This window comes from Lolium rigidum, chromosome 5 (genome assembly GCF_022539505.1).
Source record: "Lolium rigidum isolate FL_2022 chromosome 5, APGP_CSIRO_Lrig_0.1, whole genome shotgun sequence".
NCBI classification, from domain to species: domain Eukaryota; kingdom Viridiplantae; phylum Streptophyta; class Magnoliopsida; order Poales; family Poaceae; genus Lolium; species Lolium rigidum.
Genome location: NC_061512.1, coordinates 72,540,396 through 72,557,404, shown reverse-complemented (window position 1 = coordinate 72,557,404; position 17,009 = coordinate 72,540,396). Strand labels below are relative to the sequence as shown.

Below are 17,009 nucleotides of genomic sequence, written 5' to 3'. Positions count from 1 at the left end.
TCGGAGAGGAGGGGAGGACATAGATGATTGTTTACTTGTTGGTTTGGAACTAGAAAGCTTAGCAACTTCTCATTAAATTCAGCATGGTGCTTCCCTAAATTGTTGCGAACTATTCGATTTTTTACGCATTGTTATTTGTCATCTGCACTCTTTCCTTTTTCAATCTCTTCAACCTATATCAGACTATGAGGGCCACACATTAGTTTTGCACGCATAGGACTTCAGATATTTTGATAACTGCTTGCAAACTTTGGGAACACTACATGAGGATCTTAAACGGGGTGATGGTGTAAAATATTCAGAGCTCACTAAATTTTACAATCACTATTATGTGCAGTTCGCCAATTTAAGCAGTGCATACTGTTTCTGTCTTTTGCTGAAACATGTGCAGCTAGACAGGCCACTGGTCGAGTTCTCTGTTGAAGAATAGAGGATCAGATCGATCATTGTTGCGGTCTCCAGCCGGGTCCTCTGTTTCCTACAGATTTACGACATTCAGTTAACTTCCATTGACGCCTATCTCCTGGAACATGATTACCCACGTTTCCTAATCCGTGACATCAGCCTATCGTGGATAATTTAAGGGTATAGTTTTTTAATGGGGGCAAAAAGAGAGTGACGGTGAGACAATTTGAGAGGGTTTGGTGTGGAGTCGCAATAGTGTCTCTTTCGTCAACCTATCAATCTCTCTTTCGTTAGTGTCAGTCCCACAAATTCTCTTTCTTCATTCATCTTCTATTTCTCTATATTTCTTCATTTAGCATTGTTTCCTTACCTTCATTGTGTCTTATTATTATCAGTACCTCGGTTCTTCAGTGTCTATTATTGATTTTGTCAGTCCTAAGTATCAGTATTATTTGTCCTATGTCTTCATTCCTCTTATTTTTCTTCTCTCAGTCTTCTCTAAGTTAGTTCATTCCTCTTATTTCACTTATTCCTGTGTATCTCAGTATGTTTTCTAAACTATTATCCATTTTCATGTTTATCATTCCTTTATTCCTCATTTTCAAAACAAGTATTTCTTCTTTCTTCAATATTTGTCACTATTTTTTCAGTTTCTTCTTTTCGAAATTTTAGGCCATCATTTATATTTCTTCAGTCCTTGCTATTTAGTTCTTCCTTGGTTTAGTTTAGTATCAGTCAATCAGTTTCAATGAATACTTTAGTTTTTTCAATTCTTTTTTCTTCAGTCTCACTTTTTCTATTCCCTACGTTTCTTGGTCCCTTAGTTTTTTTCTTTAAGTTATTCAGTTTTTAGTCCTATTTTTGAGCTTCAGTACTTCATTGTGTCAGTCCCTCAGTTAACTGGATTTCCCTGTCTGAAAGTTTGTGCAGCGTCATTCTTTTGTCTCTCAGTTAAAAGTTGGCTTTTATCAGTATTTATCTTTAGTCATACTTCATTTTGCCTTTTTTTTTCTTTATGCTCAGTCTTCTCTGTGTCCTCAGTCTTGAAGACCTTCATTTTTTCAATATAGTTTTCATTACTTCAGTATTTCAGTTTTTAGTCCTATTTTTGAGGTCGAGTACTTCATTGTCTCAGTCCCTAAGATTGAGTATTTAAAGTAATTATTAGGAAATACGGAAGCAAGATACTACACTTGTGCTGATGGTATGATTGCATTTAAGACCTGGCTCAGAAAGTTTGCACCAGAAAATGAACCCAAGTTAGGGTTCGACATGCTCATACCGTTTCACATGATGGAGGTTACTGGTTATTTCATTATTTATATTTCAGTTCTCCATGTTTTTTAGGTTGTTCTTCTGTCATCATTATTTGACATTTCAAAAATGTCTCTCTTAGTAATTTTGTCACTCCATCAATCTATGTTTACGGTCCCTTTGTGTTACTAGAAGTCCAAGTCGTGGTAGTACTTGTTCTAGTCGATGTAGCTTCAGACATCAGTATGTTTAGTTTTGTACTGTCCAATGGATGTTTTTAGTAGGCACATGTCTGTGTTCTTCTAGTTACCTGAAGAATGAGCTCCTCGAGTACTAATATGGCACTCATCAGTCTTGAACGTATCGATGTTTGAATTAATTTTAGTAGTGGCACACCCGCGTGGATGTGTTCTCATAGTTATCTCAAATCTGAGTTCCTCGAGTTTTTATTTAGGATTCAGTAGTTTCGAATGGATTCATCTTTGAATTAGTTTTAGAGTAAGGATCCTGCTTACTGATCCATTGAAAATTGGATACGTGCCATTGCGAGACTCAACACCTATGCCCAGATTATCCAGCTGGTGGACCTACGGAGCATGATTTTTGGTACACAACCCACACATGACCTGACTTATTCTTCTAACCTCATTCAAGTCTCTCTTTCGTCACTCCATCAATCTCTCTAATTTGCATACTGCATCAATGAAGCACACCATTTTCCTCCATGGTTCAAATTGTAACCTTTTTCGCACCACTTTCTGTTTTGCAATCATTTGCCTAAACGAAATAAAATATGCTAGAATGAATACAATTTTTTTCTGTTTACAACTTTGTCTACTCAGTTCACTACATTTGACGTAGATGCTACTTCGCCGCATGGTTTTTGATTCTCCATCCCCTGTTCTTGTACATATGCTTGTTGTTTTTTCTTCGCCCTTTCTGTTGTCTTCTTAGCTGGAGAATCTGTTGCTGGAATCAAATAAAAAGCATTAATTGTAAATTATTTTTCTCAAGAAAGAAGTTTTTTTTTTCACTAGCTGGCGCATGTCTTACCTCCATTTATAGGTCTTCATTTCCCAGTTCTTGGTTTCGGTAAGTTGAACACTAGACGTTTGTTTGGCCAGTTTTTTAATGTGTGTTGAGTGCTCCCATAGTGGCTGCATTTTAAGTTTCTTTGATTCAGCATGTGTCTAAATAAAAATTTGTTGCTGTGGTGAATTTGTAAAACAATATGATTGTGAGTTTTTAATCATCAGATATGGTTTTGTAGAAGTTGCTCTGGTTTTCTTGAATTTCTTTTCTCCTCATATACAAGTTTCCAGACTGTCAATGGGTTTAGCAACCACACGAAAAATTCAGACATGTGAAAAAATTCAGGTGGAAACACGCCCATGTTTTCTTAGCTGATTTTTTCAATTCTTTTTTCTTCAGTCTCACTTTTTCTATTCCCTACGTTTCTTGGTCCCTTAGTTTTTTTCTTTAAGTTATTCAGTTTTTAGTCCTATTTTTGAGCTTCAGTACTTCATTGTGTCAGTCCCTCAGTTAACTGGATTTCCCTGTCTGAAAGTTTGTGCAGCGTCATTCTTTTGTCTCTCAGTTAAAAGTTGGCTTTTATCAGTATTTATCTTTAGTCATACTTCATTTTGCCTTTTTTTTTTCTTTATGCTCAGTCTTCTCTGTGTCCTCAGTCTTGAAGACCTTCATTTTTTCAATATAGTTTTCATTACTTCAGTATTTCAGTTTTTAGTCCTATTTTTGAGGTCGAGTACTTCATTGTCTCAGTCCCTAAGATTGAGTATTTAAAGTAATTATTAGGAAATACAGAAGCAAGATACTTAGCTGGTTTTTTCAATTCTTTTTTCTTCAGTCTCACTTTTTCTATTCCCTACGTTTCTTGGTCCCTTAGTTTTTTTCTTTAAGTTATTCAGTTTTTAGTCCTATTTTTGAGCTTCAGTACTTCATTGTGTCAGTCCCTCAGTTAACTGGATTTCCCTGTCTGAAAGTTTGTGCAGCGTCATTCTTTTGTCTCTCAGTTAAAAGTTGGCTTTTATCAGTATTTATCTTTAGTCATACTTCATTTTGCCTTTTTTTTTCTTTATGCTCAGTCTTCTCTGTGTCCTCAGTCTTGAAGACCTTCATTTTTTCAATATAGTTTTCATTACTTCAGTATTTCAGTTTTTAGTCCTATTTTTGAGGTCGAGTACTTCATTGTCTCAGTCCCTAAGATTGAGTATTTAAAGTAATTATTAGGAAATACGGAAGCAAGATACTACACTTGTGCTGATGGTATGATTGCATTTAAGACCTGGCTCAGAAAGTTTGCACCAGAAAATGAACCCAAGTTAGGGTTCGACATGCTCATACCGTTTCACATGATGGAGGTTACTGGTTATTTTATTATTTATATTTCAGTTCTCCATGTTTTTTAGGTTGTTCTTCTGTCATCATTATTTGACATTTCAAAAATGTCTCTCTTAGTAATTTTGTCACTCCATCAATCTATGTTTACGGTCCCTTTGTGTTACTAGAAGTCCAAGTCGTGGTAGTACTTGTTCTAGTCGATGTAGCTTCAGACATCAGTATGTTTAGTTTTGTACTGTCCAATGGATGTTTTTAGTAGGCACATGTCTGTGTTCTTCTAGTTACCTGAAGAATGAGCTCCTCGAGTACTAATATGGCACTCATCAGTCTTGAACGTATCGATGTTTGAATTAATTTTAGTAGTGGCACACCCGCGTGGATGTGTTCTCATAGTTATCTCAAATCTGAGTTCCTCGAGTTTTTATTTAGGATTCAGTAGTTTCGAATGGATTCATCTTTGAATTAGTTTTAGAGTAAGGATCCTGCTTACTGATCCATTGAAAATTGGATACGTGCCATTGCGAGACTCAACACCTATGCCCAGATTATCCAGCTGGTGGACCTACGGAGCATGATTTTTGGTACACAACCCACACATGACCTGACTTATTCTTCTAACCTCATTCAAGTCTCTCTTTCGTCACTCCATCAATCTCTCTAATTTGCATACTGCATCAATGAAGCACACCATTTTCCTCCATGGTTCAAATTGTAACCTTTTTCGCACCACTTTCTGTTTTGCAATCATTTGCCTAAACGAAATAAAATATGCTAGAATGAATACAATTTTTTTCTGTTTACAACTTTGTCTACTCAGTTCACTACATTTGACGTAGATGCTACTTCGCCGCATGGTTTTTGATTCTCCATCCCCTGTTCTTGTACATATGCTTGTTGTTTTTTCTTCGCCCTTTCTGTTGTCTTCTTAGCTGGAGAATCTGTTGCTGGAATCAAATAAAAAGCATTAATTGTAAATTATTTTTCTCAAGAAAGAAGTTTTTTTTTTCACTAGCTGGCGCATGTCTTACCTCCATTTATAGGTCTTCATTTCCCAGTTCTTGGTTTCGGTAAGTTGAACACTAGACGTTTGTTTGGCCAGTTTTTTAATGTGTGTTGAGTGCTCCCATAGTGGCTGCATTTTAAGTTTCTTTGATTCAGCATGTGTCTAAATAAAAATTTGTTGCTGTGGTGAATTTGTAAAACAATATGATTGTGAGTTTTTAATCATCAGATATGGTTTTGTAGAAGTTGCTCTGGTTTTCTTGAATTTCTTTTCTCCTCATATACAAGTTTCCAGACTGTCAATGGGTTTAGCAACCACACGAAAAATTCAGACATGTGAAAAAATTCAGGTGGAAACACGCCCATGTTTTCTTAGCTGATTTTTTCCGGCTGCTTGGGACTAATTTCAGCACTGAAGTATTTTTTGTGCATTGTAAGGATTCAAAAGGTAATTTGTTTGGAATCATTTAAGAATCATCAAATGATGCGGTTGAGCCAGTCAGTTTTGTATGAGTTCATTGTATGAACTAAATCTCCTTTGTATGCTGCAGATAAAAACAAGTGTGGGGCATACCTGGGGATCAATTGTTTCTTCAGTTTCAGGTATGTCATACTAAACAACTTGCTTGCCCTTACTTTTGTCTGATTCGTCCATATAAGATCTGAATTCTCGCCCTACTTTTGCTGGAGTCCTTCGATCTCAACCGCCATGGCAGGAGCAGTGGGGAAAGCATGTGGAGTTGCTCGGTGTGGTGAATGATGTGCGGATAGTTTTCTTGCTGGAGACGATGATCGTTTGCTGGGCTTTTTTCCCTCTAGCGTCATATGTAGTAGGCTTTTTTAGTTGTAAATTTTGTGGCCTGTACAACTGAAGACTCAGGGGAAACCATCCCAAACTGAAACGAGGACTCAAAACTCAACGTCCGAAACTGAGTTTTTGTGGGCGGAGGGAAAATGTAAGAATCGGCCTGGAACTGAGGATGCGAAAATGTGACTGTTGGAACAGACTAAAAACAGACAGTTTTCTCATTGTTACTGATTGTATTTGAGTCTTACAGCTGTCAAGTTTCTATTCGTTTTGAAAATCTGTCTGTTCTTGAATTGCAAAACAGGCATCTGTTGAGTAGTCACTCCCATTATTAAAACTTGAAATTCTTATTATTCTTGCAAATTGACAACTAGAAAAACCTGGAGGATGAAGGCAAGTATCCTGAAAGTACAAGACTGACGATGAATGTAGAACATCAAAATCGAACTAGACCTTATTATATGCTAAGAATCCAAATTGTGTGATGATGAATGTGAAAAGAAATTAAGCAGGGTTTTGTATCTAAAGGATGGCGATCATAACGCAAGCGCGAAGATTTTCCTAGCAGTTGGACGTCCACCTCTCTCTCTTCACTTGAGACGTAGAAAGCGGTGGCATTTCCTCATCAAGTTCATGGCGAGAGACGGGGGCGGCGGCGTCGTCGACGTAGAAAACTGTTGCTGCTGCTGCTTCTGACGAGCCTTCACCGACATGCCTAACATTTTACGCATTGCCGGAGTCGAGTACCCTCCACCCCCCAGACCCTTGCCATAGTTCCCAGAGGTGGTCGTGCGCTGCTGCCAATGCGAGCTCATGCCGGACAGCAGGGACGCGCGGCCGCCTGACGTGTGGTACCTCGTCGGGTGCCCCACGCGCTCGCTCAGCTCGTCCAGCTCCATCGCGAGCCCGGCGCAGATGGCGTCGCCGGTCGCGCCCAGTGCCATGCCCCGGTGACGGAGTATCTGCGACGCCTCGGCGTGCTCCCCGCGTTCCGCCGCGGCGCGCGCGGCCGCGATGTCCTCCGCCGCCTCCACGCGCAGACGTTCCCGCTCCACCTCCATCGACGGCTCCACCTCCGCCGCCTCCAACGGCCTCTTCACGACCGCGTCCTCGCCAGCTACGTCCACCGACTGCCCTGTGGCGGCGTCTCGGTAGGCGCAGCTCACCTTCAGCAGCGTCGTGACGTCGACGTCTTGGGCGACTCTTGGCACATCCACGAGCAGCAGGAAGCGTCTCTCCTCGTCGGCGTACAGCTCGCCGACGTCAACAGTGACGGCGCGGCCCTCGGCGTCGACGTGGTTCTTGTAGCGTCCGGACTTGACGGAGCGGACGCGGACGCCCGGGCAGACGCACTCGACGGAGACGCGCGCCTCCTGCGCGGCGACCGAGAGGAGGCCGCCGATGCACTGCGCGAACGAGTCCTGGATGACGGCCTCGTTCTCGATGAAGGAGAAGGTTCCGCCGGTAGCCTCCGCGATGGTGTGCATAGCCGCCGAGTCGTGGTCCTTGCCGAAGCCGAACGCGTGGACCGGCGTCGAGTGGCCGGCGCCGGAGCGCACCAAGGATGACGGCAGGAGCGCGTTGTAGTCGGTGGCCCCTGCCGCACTGTAACGCAGGGTGCAGTTGTCTTGGCCGTCGGAGAGGAGGATGATGGCAGAGACGGCGTTCTTGCACCGGCGGCCGGTGATCACTTTGGCGGCTTCGCGGAGCCCCTCCTTGATGTTGGTCCCGCCGTTGGCGACGAGGGACTCGACGGCGCGCTCGGACGAGGCCCTCCCGGCGTCGGACATGCGCGCGAGCCGGGTGAGGCGGCGGGCGGTGGTGGAGAAGGAGACGAGGCTGAGGCGGTCGTCGGGGCCCAGCTTGTCGATGACGAAGCCCATGGCCTGCTTCAGCAGGTTAATCTTGGGGCCCATCATGCTGCCGCTGACGTCGAGCACCATGACGAGGTCGAGCGGCGCGCGCGGGGCCTTGGCGGCCTCGACAGCCAAAGCGGGAGCCTTGGCGTGCACGAGCACCGCGAAGCCGTCGCGGGTGGCGTCTTTCGCGACGGCCGGGTACTGGCAGTGCGTCTTGAGGACCATCACCCCGCCGCCAGCCGCCGTCGTCGCCTGGTTGTTGCCGTGGGGCGGCGGCATCTCCAGCGGTTCGTCGTCGTCGAAGAGCAGCGCGTGCGTGGGCGTGACGCCCGGCACGTCGCGCCAGGACGTGTGGCAGAGAGGGCAGGCGGTCCGGTGGTTGACGCAGCGGAGGTGGAAGGTGTGGGAGCACTCGGCCGTGAAGGTGGCGTGGCCGCGGCCCATGTCGCCATGACAGACGGCGCAAGAGATCTTCAACTTCATACTATGAAACAGGCTCTGGAGAATTTGCTGCACTTCCGAAGTTCCGATCTCCTTGGATGAAACTTGTACGGCGGAGTATATCAATCTAAACAGTCCGTGAGATTTAAAGGCAGGGAAACCCTTAACAGCAAGCAGAATCCCTGATTCTATGGGGCTAATTAGTTGCAATCCCTAATTATATGCTTGTATATTTGGATAGTGATTAACGTTCTTAGCTTGGAGGGCAAGCAAATTTAACTGTAATCTTTGGGTATGTCGGTTCGCACGCGAATGTGAGCCGCGAAAAATAGGCACGCAGCCTGGCCGAGCTATTCCATCGCGACATTTCTATGGCAAAATTGCCTGCATCGGACGGATGTGGAAGACGTACTCTTCATGGCTACCTAGCTAGCTAGCTCGATCGCTCGATTCGCTCCAATCAGCAACCAAACATGCAGAGTTTAGAACAAGCCGAGGACCGGATGGCGTCAACTTAACCAAGGAAGACCTCAACTTAACCAAGGATGATCTGCTTGCCTTTCTTTCAGATTTCCACAACCATCGCGTTATTTAGATGGCCTCAATTCAGCTTAGACCATCTCCAGTCACGTTCCCAATTTAGGGCGCGCTGGACAAAAAAAACGTTCCCAACTGCGTCCCCCAAACCCATTTTGGTCCAGCGCGACTTGATACGGTGTCCGGCGCCTCGAGCCCGTCCCCGCCCCACAGGGGACGCTCCGGGCACGCTGGACACAACGAAAAGCGAGGCGAGGCGTGGCGGGACCGATGCGTCAGCGGTTCGAAAGCCTAAAACTCCGTCGCCTACCTTTAGTCAAGCGATGTTAATGGCGTCCCAGTTTTCCCAGGCGACGCAGGCGTGCATGGCCGCGTGGCCATCCGCGCCGGCGTTATTGCGTGCAACCACCCGCTGCCGCCGCTGTACATTAAGAGGCCCTGCGGTCATCCCAATCTCTCGCCGCTCCTAAATCTTCTCCTCGCCACCCCCAGATCTTCTCCTCGCCGTTCCAAGCAATGTCGTCGTCCTACCGCAAGATCGCCGCGGCGAACGGCTTCGGCCGCGGCAGCCTCACCGTGAAGGAGGCGTGGGCGCTGTACCACGCGGGATATCCCGTCCCGCCGGACATGCGCCTGCCAAGCAGCGGCGGCTGGAAGATGGCTGTAAACGGCATAGGCGTTCCGCCACCGCCGACGCCGGGCACGGTGCGCTGGAAGGATGCCATCAGGGCCTGGTGGGCTGAACTCGACGCCGAGGACCGGGCCGATCCGACCTGGGCGGCCAAAAACAACGACGCCTGGTGGGGCACCTACTTCCAGGCGAAGTACGACATGGAGATGCACAACACCACCGGCCTCGTCGGCGGGCCGAACAGCCGGAACAGGGAAGGGCGCGCCCTGTTCTGGGGCGTTCTGGGGCGCACCCTGCAGAACATCATCCACGACATCCACAACGGCGCTCCAAGGTTGGAGGCGCCGTCCTCACCGCGACTGTCTCCCACAGCGCAATGGCAGCCGAGGAGGACGTCGTCCTCCAACTCTTCCTCCTCAGGACCGGCCTGATCGATGCCATCCTCGTCGTACCGCTCCGCGCCCTACACCATCCCCAATCGCGTGGTGAAGGAGGAGCCAGCGACGCCCGTCAATCCGACGCGCGGCGGCAGCAGCAGCGGCAGCTGGCGTCAACAAGAGAGGCGCGGCGGCGCCCTCCTCATCCCGAAGCCAGAGGTGAAGGAGGAGCGAGACGACGAGGAAGCGTCGAAGACGGCGCTGCTGGCAGAGTACGAGCGGCAGCAGCGGCTCATCGCCAGCAGCGATGACCCCGAGGACTGCCCAGGGCTGCGAGCGGCGTACTTGGCGTCGCTGAACGACAAGGACACCTGGAGGGGCAACCTCGACACGGAAATCGCCATATCCATCCGCGACACCGGCAAGCCGCTCGTGGACCTCACCGACGACGACGAGGCAGGACCAAGCGGCCTGGTGAAGGACGAGCCCGTTGACGAGCCCGACGAGCGCGTCAAGCAGGAGGTCTTCACCGACGACATGTACAACTTCCACCAGTACTACGACGCATCCCGCCACCGCAAGTACTTCTAGATTAGGGTTAGTTTAAATTTAGTCGAATCTCGTTCGAATCTATGTAATATATGCCAAGTTTAAATGAATTTAATCGAATCTCGCTCAAGTTTAAAATTTCCAAAATTTTGTTTAGGGAACGCGATTGGGAAGCGACGTCCCCCAAACGCGGCATGAAGAAAACACGTTCCCCAAACGGGAGACGGTTTGGGAAACGCGACTGGAGATGCTCTTATATCGCATTAATCCCCGAGACAGATACTCCTTTGGAAATCAAGCACTTCAGGCCCATCTCTCTGGTTCATAGCTTGCCGAAGTTGTTGACAAAAGTCCTTGCTGTCAGACTGCAGACACAGATCCCATTTGTAGCATGCAATCAGGTTTCATTAGGGCACGGGCAATAGCTGAAAATTTTGTGCTGGCGTGAGAATTGGTGTAATGTGCAGAGAAAAGAAAGAAGCCCATGTTTATTTTCTGAAATTAGATTTTCAGAAGGCTTTTGACAGGGCTCCATACTTGTTCTGATGAACGGGCAACTTGGAGAAAGTCTTCGCTTCAAACGAGGTGTTCGATCTCCATACTTGTTTGATAGCATAGCGGATGTTCTTCAACGTCGATCTGTGCTGCTTGGCTTTCGAACAGGGCTCTCTTTTACACCCGCTTGATGTTGATAGCTTTTTCCCAATTCTACAGTACCCCGACGACATTTTAATTCTGCTCAAAGGGGAGTTATCTCAGACTGCTGTAATCAAGCAAAATCTTCAAGCTTTCCTGGTTTGCAATCAATTACCATAAAAACACTTGTGTACCTATCAACGTGGATCGTTAAACAGCGAATGATGGCACTGCTGGAGGTATTCTAGTAGGGTTTAATGTTGATCTCCTGGAGGTTTTATCATGGGAGATCAAAACCTTTTCTATTAGTGCTGTAGTTAAAAATAGGAGACATAATTTGATATTTAGAATTACTACTGTTTATGGTTCTTCCTATGAGGAGAAATAGCAAAAGTTTATCTCTAAACTCCATGAGCTTTTTCTTAACTGGGAGGGACCTGCACTTATTGGTGGAGAGTTTAATTTAGTAAGATTTACTGAAGATAAAAATAATGGCAATGTAGATTTTAGATGGGCAGACAAATTCAATGCATGGATAGAGATGTGGGCTCTAATAGAAATAGGTGTCTCTTGTAGAAATTATACTTGGGGAACAATCAAGAAAATCCTGTCTTGTGTAAACTACATTGGATTTTTTGTACTACCTCCTTTGATGCAAAATTCCATTTAGCTAGTGCTAGAGCTTTATCTAGATCAGGTAGTGATCATACTCCCCTTTTTTGGGATTATGATGAAACTAGAATTCCTAAGAAGGGAGGTTTTAAATTTGAAAAGTGGTGGCTAGTTATCCCACAGAGCTGGTTATAAAAGTCTGGGCTCTAGAGGTTAATAGTAATAACATAGTTGATGTTTGGCAAGCAAAACTTAGAATGTTTTGAAGACTTCAAAAGGTTGGAGCAGTAATTTTGAGGCCGCAGCTAGAAAACAGAAAAAGAGCTGATGTTAGAATATGATGCTCTTGATATTAAATCTGAAACATGTGTACTTTCCACAGTAGAGAGAGAGATGGGAATTTATCTTTAGATAATTAAATAATTTTTGGATTCTTGAGAAAACTAAAGCTAGACAGAGATCTAGAGATAGGAATATTCTAGAAGGAGATAAGAATACTGCTTATTTTCATGTTGTTGCTAATCAAAGAAGGAGGAAAAAGCTAATTCACGTTTTAGATGAACCCGAAGACGAGATGCTTAAAGTAGCTACAGATTATTATAAGGACTTGCTTAAATTTGAAAATAGACCAGATATTAGACTCCAAGAAAATTTCTTCTCAGATGATGAGAAAGTATCCGTGGAAGAAAATATAATGTTAGGAAGTGCCTTTACTGAAGAAGAAGTTAGAGAAGCTGTGTTTGGATCTTATGCTGATAGAGCACCTAGTCCAGATGGCTTGTCCTTTATGTTTTACCAGAAATTCTGGGACATCATTAAAGATGACTTGATAGCTATGGTCAAGGCTTGGTTTAGTGATGATCTAGATTTATATAGATTAAATTTTTCCATGATAACTCTTATTCCAAAAGTGAATGAGGCTAGATTTATGAAGAAATTCAGACCCATTAGTTTATTGAATTGTTCTTTTAAGATTTTTACAAAGGTTTTAACAAATAGATTAGCTAAGATAATAAATACTCTCATTTCCTACTATCAATCTGCCTTTATTAGAGGGAGGTTTATTTTAGAAAGTGTTGTCGCTGCACATGAGGTTATTCATGAGGTACATAGAAAAGGAGATAAGGGGTTAGTGTTGAAGCTTGATTATGAAAAAGCTTACGACAAAGTTAATCTAGATTTTCGCTATGAATTGTTGGAGCTTAGAGGCTTCAATCCTATTTTTCTTCTTTTTCTTAAAAAAATCACCCCAGGGGGATCTGTAGGGGTAAAAGTAAATGATATCGAGGCTGATTTCTGTTTAACAGAAAAAGGACTGAGGCGAGGGGAACCCATCGCCCCTCTCTTGTTCAACTGCATTTTTGATGTTCTCTCTAGAATAATGTTAGTAAAAGGGACCGAAGGAAATTTAATTAGTGGGCTCTGCCCTAATTTCCTTTCAGGGGGTGCTGTCAGCTTGTAGTATGCTGATGATACTTTACTATTCCTAAAAAATGATCCTAGAGTTTCTCTGAATTTGAGGTGGATCCTCACTTGTTTTGAATATATTTCTGGGATGAGGATAAATTTTCATAAAAGTGAGCTTATCCTCATTAATATGGATGTTGTAGAAACCCAATCTTTAATTGACATATTCTAATGTGTCATGGGTAAATTCCCTGTTAAGTATTTGGGAATCCCTCTGCACTATGATAGACTTAGGAGAGAGGACCTGCAAATATTCTCAAAAGAGTCACTGGGTGGAGAGGGAAACTCTTATCCTCTGCTGCCAAAAGAATTCTTATACAAGCTTGCTTAGCTAGTATTCCTATTTATGTGTTTTCCTTTTTCAAACTTCCAAAATGGGCTTTGCATTTAATAGATACACATATGGCTAACTTCATGTGGAATGATGAGAAGGGCAATCATAAGATTGACCTAGCTTATTGGTCTTCCCTCTGCATGAAAAAGGATTTTGGAGGTTTGGGAATTCCCAACTTACAAGATTTAAACATCTGTTTAATTGGTTCTTGGATCAAAAGATACATCCAGAGTGAGGGAGCACTCTAGAGAAAAGTCTTAGATGCTAACTACTACAACACAAAAAAAACCAAATATATTGTCGTGCCATGATCTCCAACCTTCCACCTTCTGGAAGGGAGTTATGTGGGCATCAAAAGCAGTAAAATTTGGATATAAATGGCAAGTTGGTAATGGAAAATCCATAAAGTTTTGGGAGGACATTTGGTTTGGGAATTCTCCTTTAGCTACCCAATATTGGGACTTGTATTTTGTTTCTAACCAACAAAATAAAACCATTTTTGAAATTTGGGGTGGCCATGAGATTAGGGGAAATTTTAGAAGGACTATCACCGAAGATATGATGATTCAGTGGCATGAATTCATGGAGGTGGCTAGATCCATTTCCTTCTCCAATGAAGAGGATCAACTTATCTGACAATACAATTCCTCTGGAGTTTATTCATCTAGTTCCTTATATGCTATGATCAATTTTAGAGGGATTACCCCTGTTTATCTTCCTGTTGTTTGGAAACTCAAGATTCCACATAGAGTTCAAGTTTTCCTCTAGTTTTTCTCCCAGAACAAGATTATGACTAGAGATAACCTTAGAGCAAGAGGAATTCAAAAACCTATGGAACGTGAAATATGCACTGAATTTGAAATTGTGCAGCATCTCATGTTTGAATGTATTGTGGTTGAAGAGGTTTTTGATGTGCATGTGTCCAATTTTGAATCCATTGCTACTAAATGGCTTTGTAACAAAAAAAATTCATGCATTTTAATGTAATTTCCTCTGCTGTCCTCTAGGGCTTATGGTTGATTAGAAATAATCTTGTGTTTAACAAGGTTACTTGGATTAATTTGAAACAGGTGTGCCACCTGGTTTACTTCCTCCTTCGGGATTGGAAGAAACCTTTCAAGGATCTAGAAAATGGAAAAAACGCTCAATTCATGGACCTGCTGATGGCCAATTTGAAAGCTCCACTCTGCCTCCCTATGGGGTGAGATGCCCCTCCTTCGACTGGATATCCTCCTGGAACTCGAGCTTTGAAGGAAGGGCAACACTGACGTATCTCCTAGACAATCCTGGTGAATCTCACAAAATCCATGTGATGATGTGATCCTCAGGAAAAAGTGCAAATTATGAAGAAATGCCTTCGAGAGTCGTTGGTGAAGGAGCAATTCAGATGAACAAAAGGAGCTAAAGGCATTCCTATCCTTTCCCTATTTTCTGGACCTTTTCGAGTTGTAGCTGAGTAGTAGACTTATTCTAAGTTTAATTTTATCTGCACTACTACTGTTGGTTTCGGAGTTAGCTAGTATTTCGGGAGTAGCTGGGATGGCAGCTACTTCCCAAGCGAAACTCTGAAACACAACCAGTTTCGGCTTGTTTTTACTTTCAGTTCTTTCTTGTTTCCTTTTTTATGTCCGATCACCACAACTGATATCATGCCTGTTATTCAAGATTGACAAGCCTCTTGCAGGATGGGTGGCCATTTTAATTTATCTTAGTACACAAGTCGTTGGCATAATACTCACAAAAAACCATTACATGAATATTACACAAATGCGGTGACCCAGCATACCACTGCATGTTGTAGTATACAAGTCGTTGATATGACATTCATGAAGGGGCTTCTTCACAAATATCACATCCCTCAGAGTGGTACAACAGAAACATTGCAGATCATAACACTCCACATATTATTACAAACATGGTTCTTATTTAAGTAAGTCACTACGTTGCTCGGCTCCGAGATGTCTAAGGTAAGACTCTACTCCTCCGCATTTGTGTCATATGCTCCGTAGACTATCCCATAGTCCACACGTTTAACTCCTCCTGAAAGTTATGGGTCCTCGTAGAACAACTCATAGTTCCCTTCTGGTGCTCCGTTGCAGGCCCCCTCTTCATTATCACAGTCTAGCAAGGATGTCGAAAGTAAGTGAGTACAGAGGTACTCAGCAAGTTCAAAAGAGAAAAGGTGTTTGATGCACTAGGTATGACCATTGATCAGAAAATCTCATTTCAATGCATGTTTTGCAAACATTTCTTCAAAAGGTTTATTTTATTCTGAAAACTATGTCCGTCAGTCTTCACAGGTTGACCAGAACTTCACGGAGTTCCTTCCCTGCCGCGTTTGTAATTCCCTTCTCGAAACAGGGAGTGACAAGCCACAATTCAATACACTCTGCAGAGGTACGTTACTTTTCCCATACGAGAACTTATCCTTGTTGCCAACCGGGGGTACTTTCTCGTCCACAAGTCCTTGGTGTGAGGCCCAGTATAAGAATCAAGCCAATCATTGCTTTCTCCGCAACCCTGCGTACCCACCCTTTTGTCCATCCGCACATCCCCGGTAGACTTCTCCCGATCATACGGCTTTACCCACGATGTACTATGGACAATCCATCATAGACGTTAGAGTGCACTCATCCTCAAGGATGGGGATTTAAAGGATTTCCCAACCATTGCAGTGTTCTCGCAAGACCCAGCCTGGCCCTATCAAGTCCGTTGATATGCAGAAGGAAAAAGATACAGTTGACTTCCCCGGAGCCATTATAAATCTCATGGTTAACGCGATATGTACGGCGCTAGAATCACTAGACGACATTGGTGATTAGTCCTAGATGAGTAGAACCCTTGCAATGGAACTTCCACCATCAACATATACCATGGTTCCATTGCCCATCACATAGTCATATTCATAATTGGAAAAGTAACATTTTATTTTCAATGCAGGAGTGATAAGTATATTGCTTTGCGAGTAAATTGATAGAAAATAATCAATATGACATGAGGAAGAGTGAACTTGCCCGGAGACTGCGAGATAGTGCAGTTCGAAGGTTTGGATGGAACCTGGACCTCGGGTTCTGAAAAGAAGCATCATTGTCCGATAAGGACAATGTTATAAAAATTCAAATGATGGATGCATGGTGGATTTATTTTTGGTTGAATCCCTTTCCTCGGAGTATTTTCTTAAGATTTAGGTGATTAAATCTTTATTGGAATATTAATTCCTTGAACAATAATTTAAAACTCTTTAATATTATTTTGATGAGGGTTTTCCTTCAAAATGAAAACATTTGGAATAATAGAATTTTTCTTTTGAAAATATTTAATTCAAAAGAAAAGATTTGGAATAATAGAATTTTTCCTTTTGAAAATATTTAATTCAAAAGAAAAGATTTGGAATAATAGAATTTTCCTTTTGAAAATATTTGATTAACAAATATTTAAAACCATTTGGAATTTTCCTTAATTTTATATCAAAGGAAAATTTTAAATCTTAAATTCCAATTTGGAATTCATTTCAAAATTTCTAGAAATTAAATTTGTGTTGTTTATTTCTTTTCTTATTTTATTCTGGTTGAGAAATATTTTTAATGTATTATTCCAATTTTTCTTGAATTCTTGAAGTTATTCTGGATTTAATTGCAATTTTTAAAGTGGAAGGGTTAAAATTGGTAAGTGAAAGGACAAAAATACCCCCAGGCCCACCTGCTAGGTCAACCCACGGGTTGAACCGGACCAGCCC

The 17,009-nt window shown here is 43.2% G+C and overlaps 1 protein-coding gene across 1 annotated transcript; it reads right to left on the bottom strand.

Moving 5' to 3' along the window:
* Positions 1–6,420: 6,420 nt before the first annotated feature.
* LOC124656107 (E3 ubiquitin-protein ligase WAV3-like) lies at positions 6,421–8,172 on the bottom strand. The gene has a single exon (XM_047194911.1). It carries the CDS (start codon positions 8,170–8,172, stop codon positions 6,421–6,423), a length of 1,752 nt encoding a protein of 583 aa, XP_047050867.1.
* Between the last annotated feature and the right edge of the window lie 8,837 nt (positions 8,173–17,009).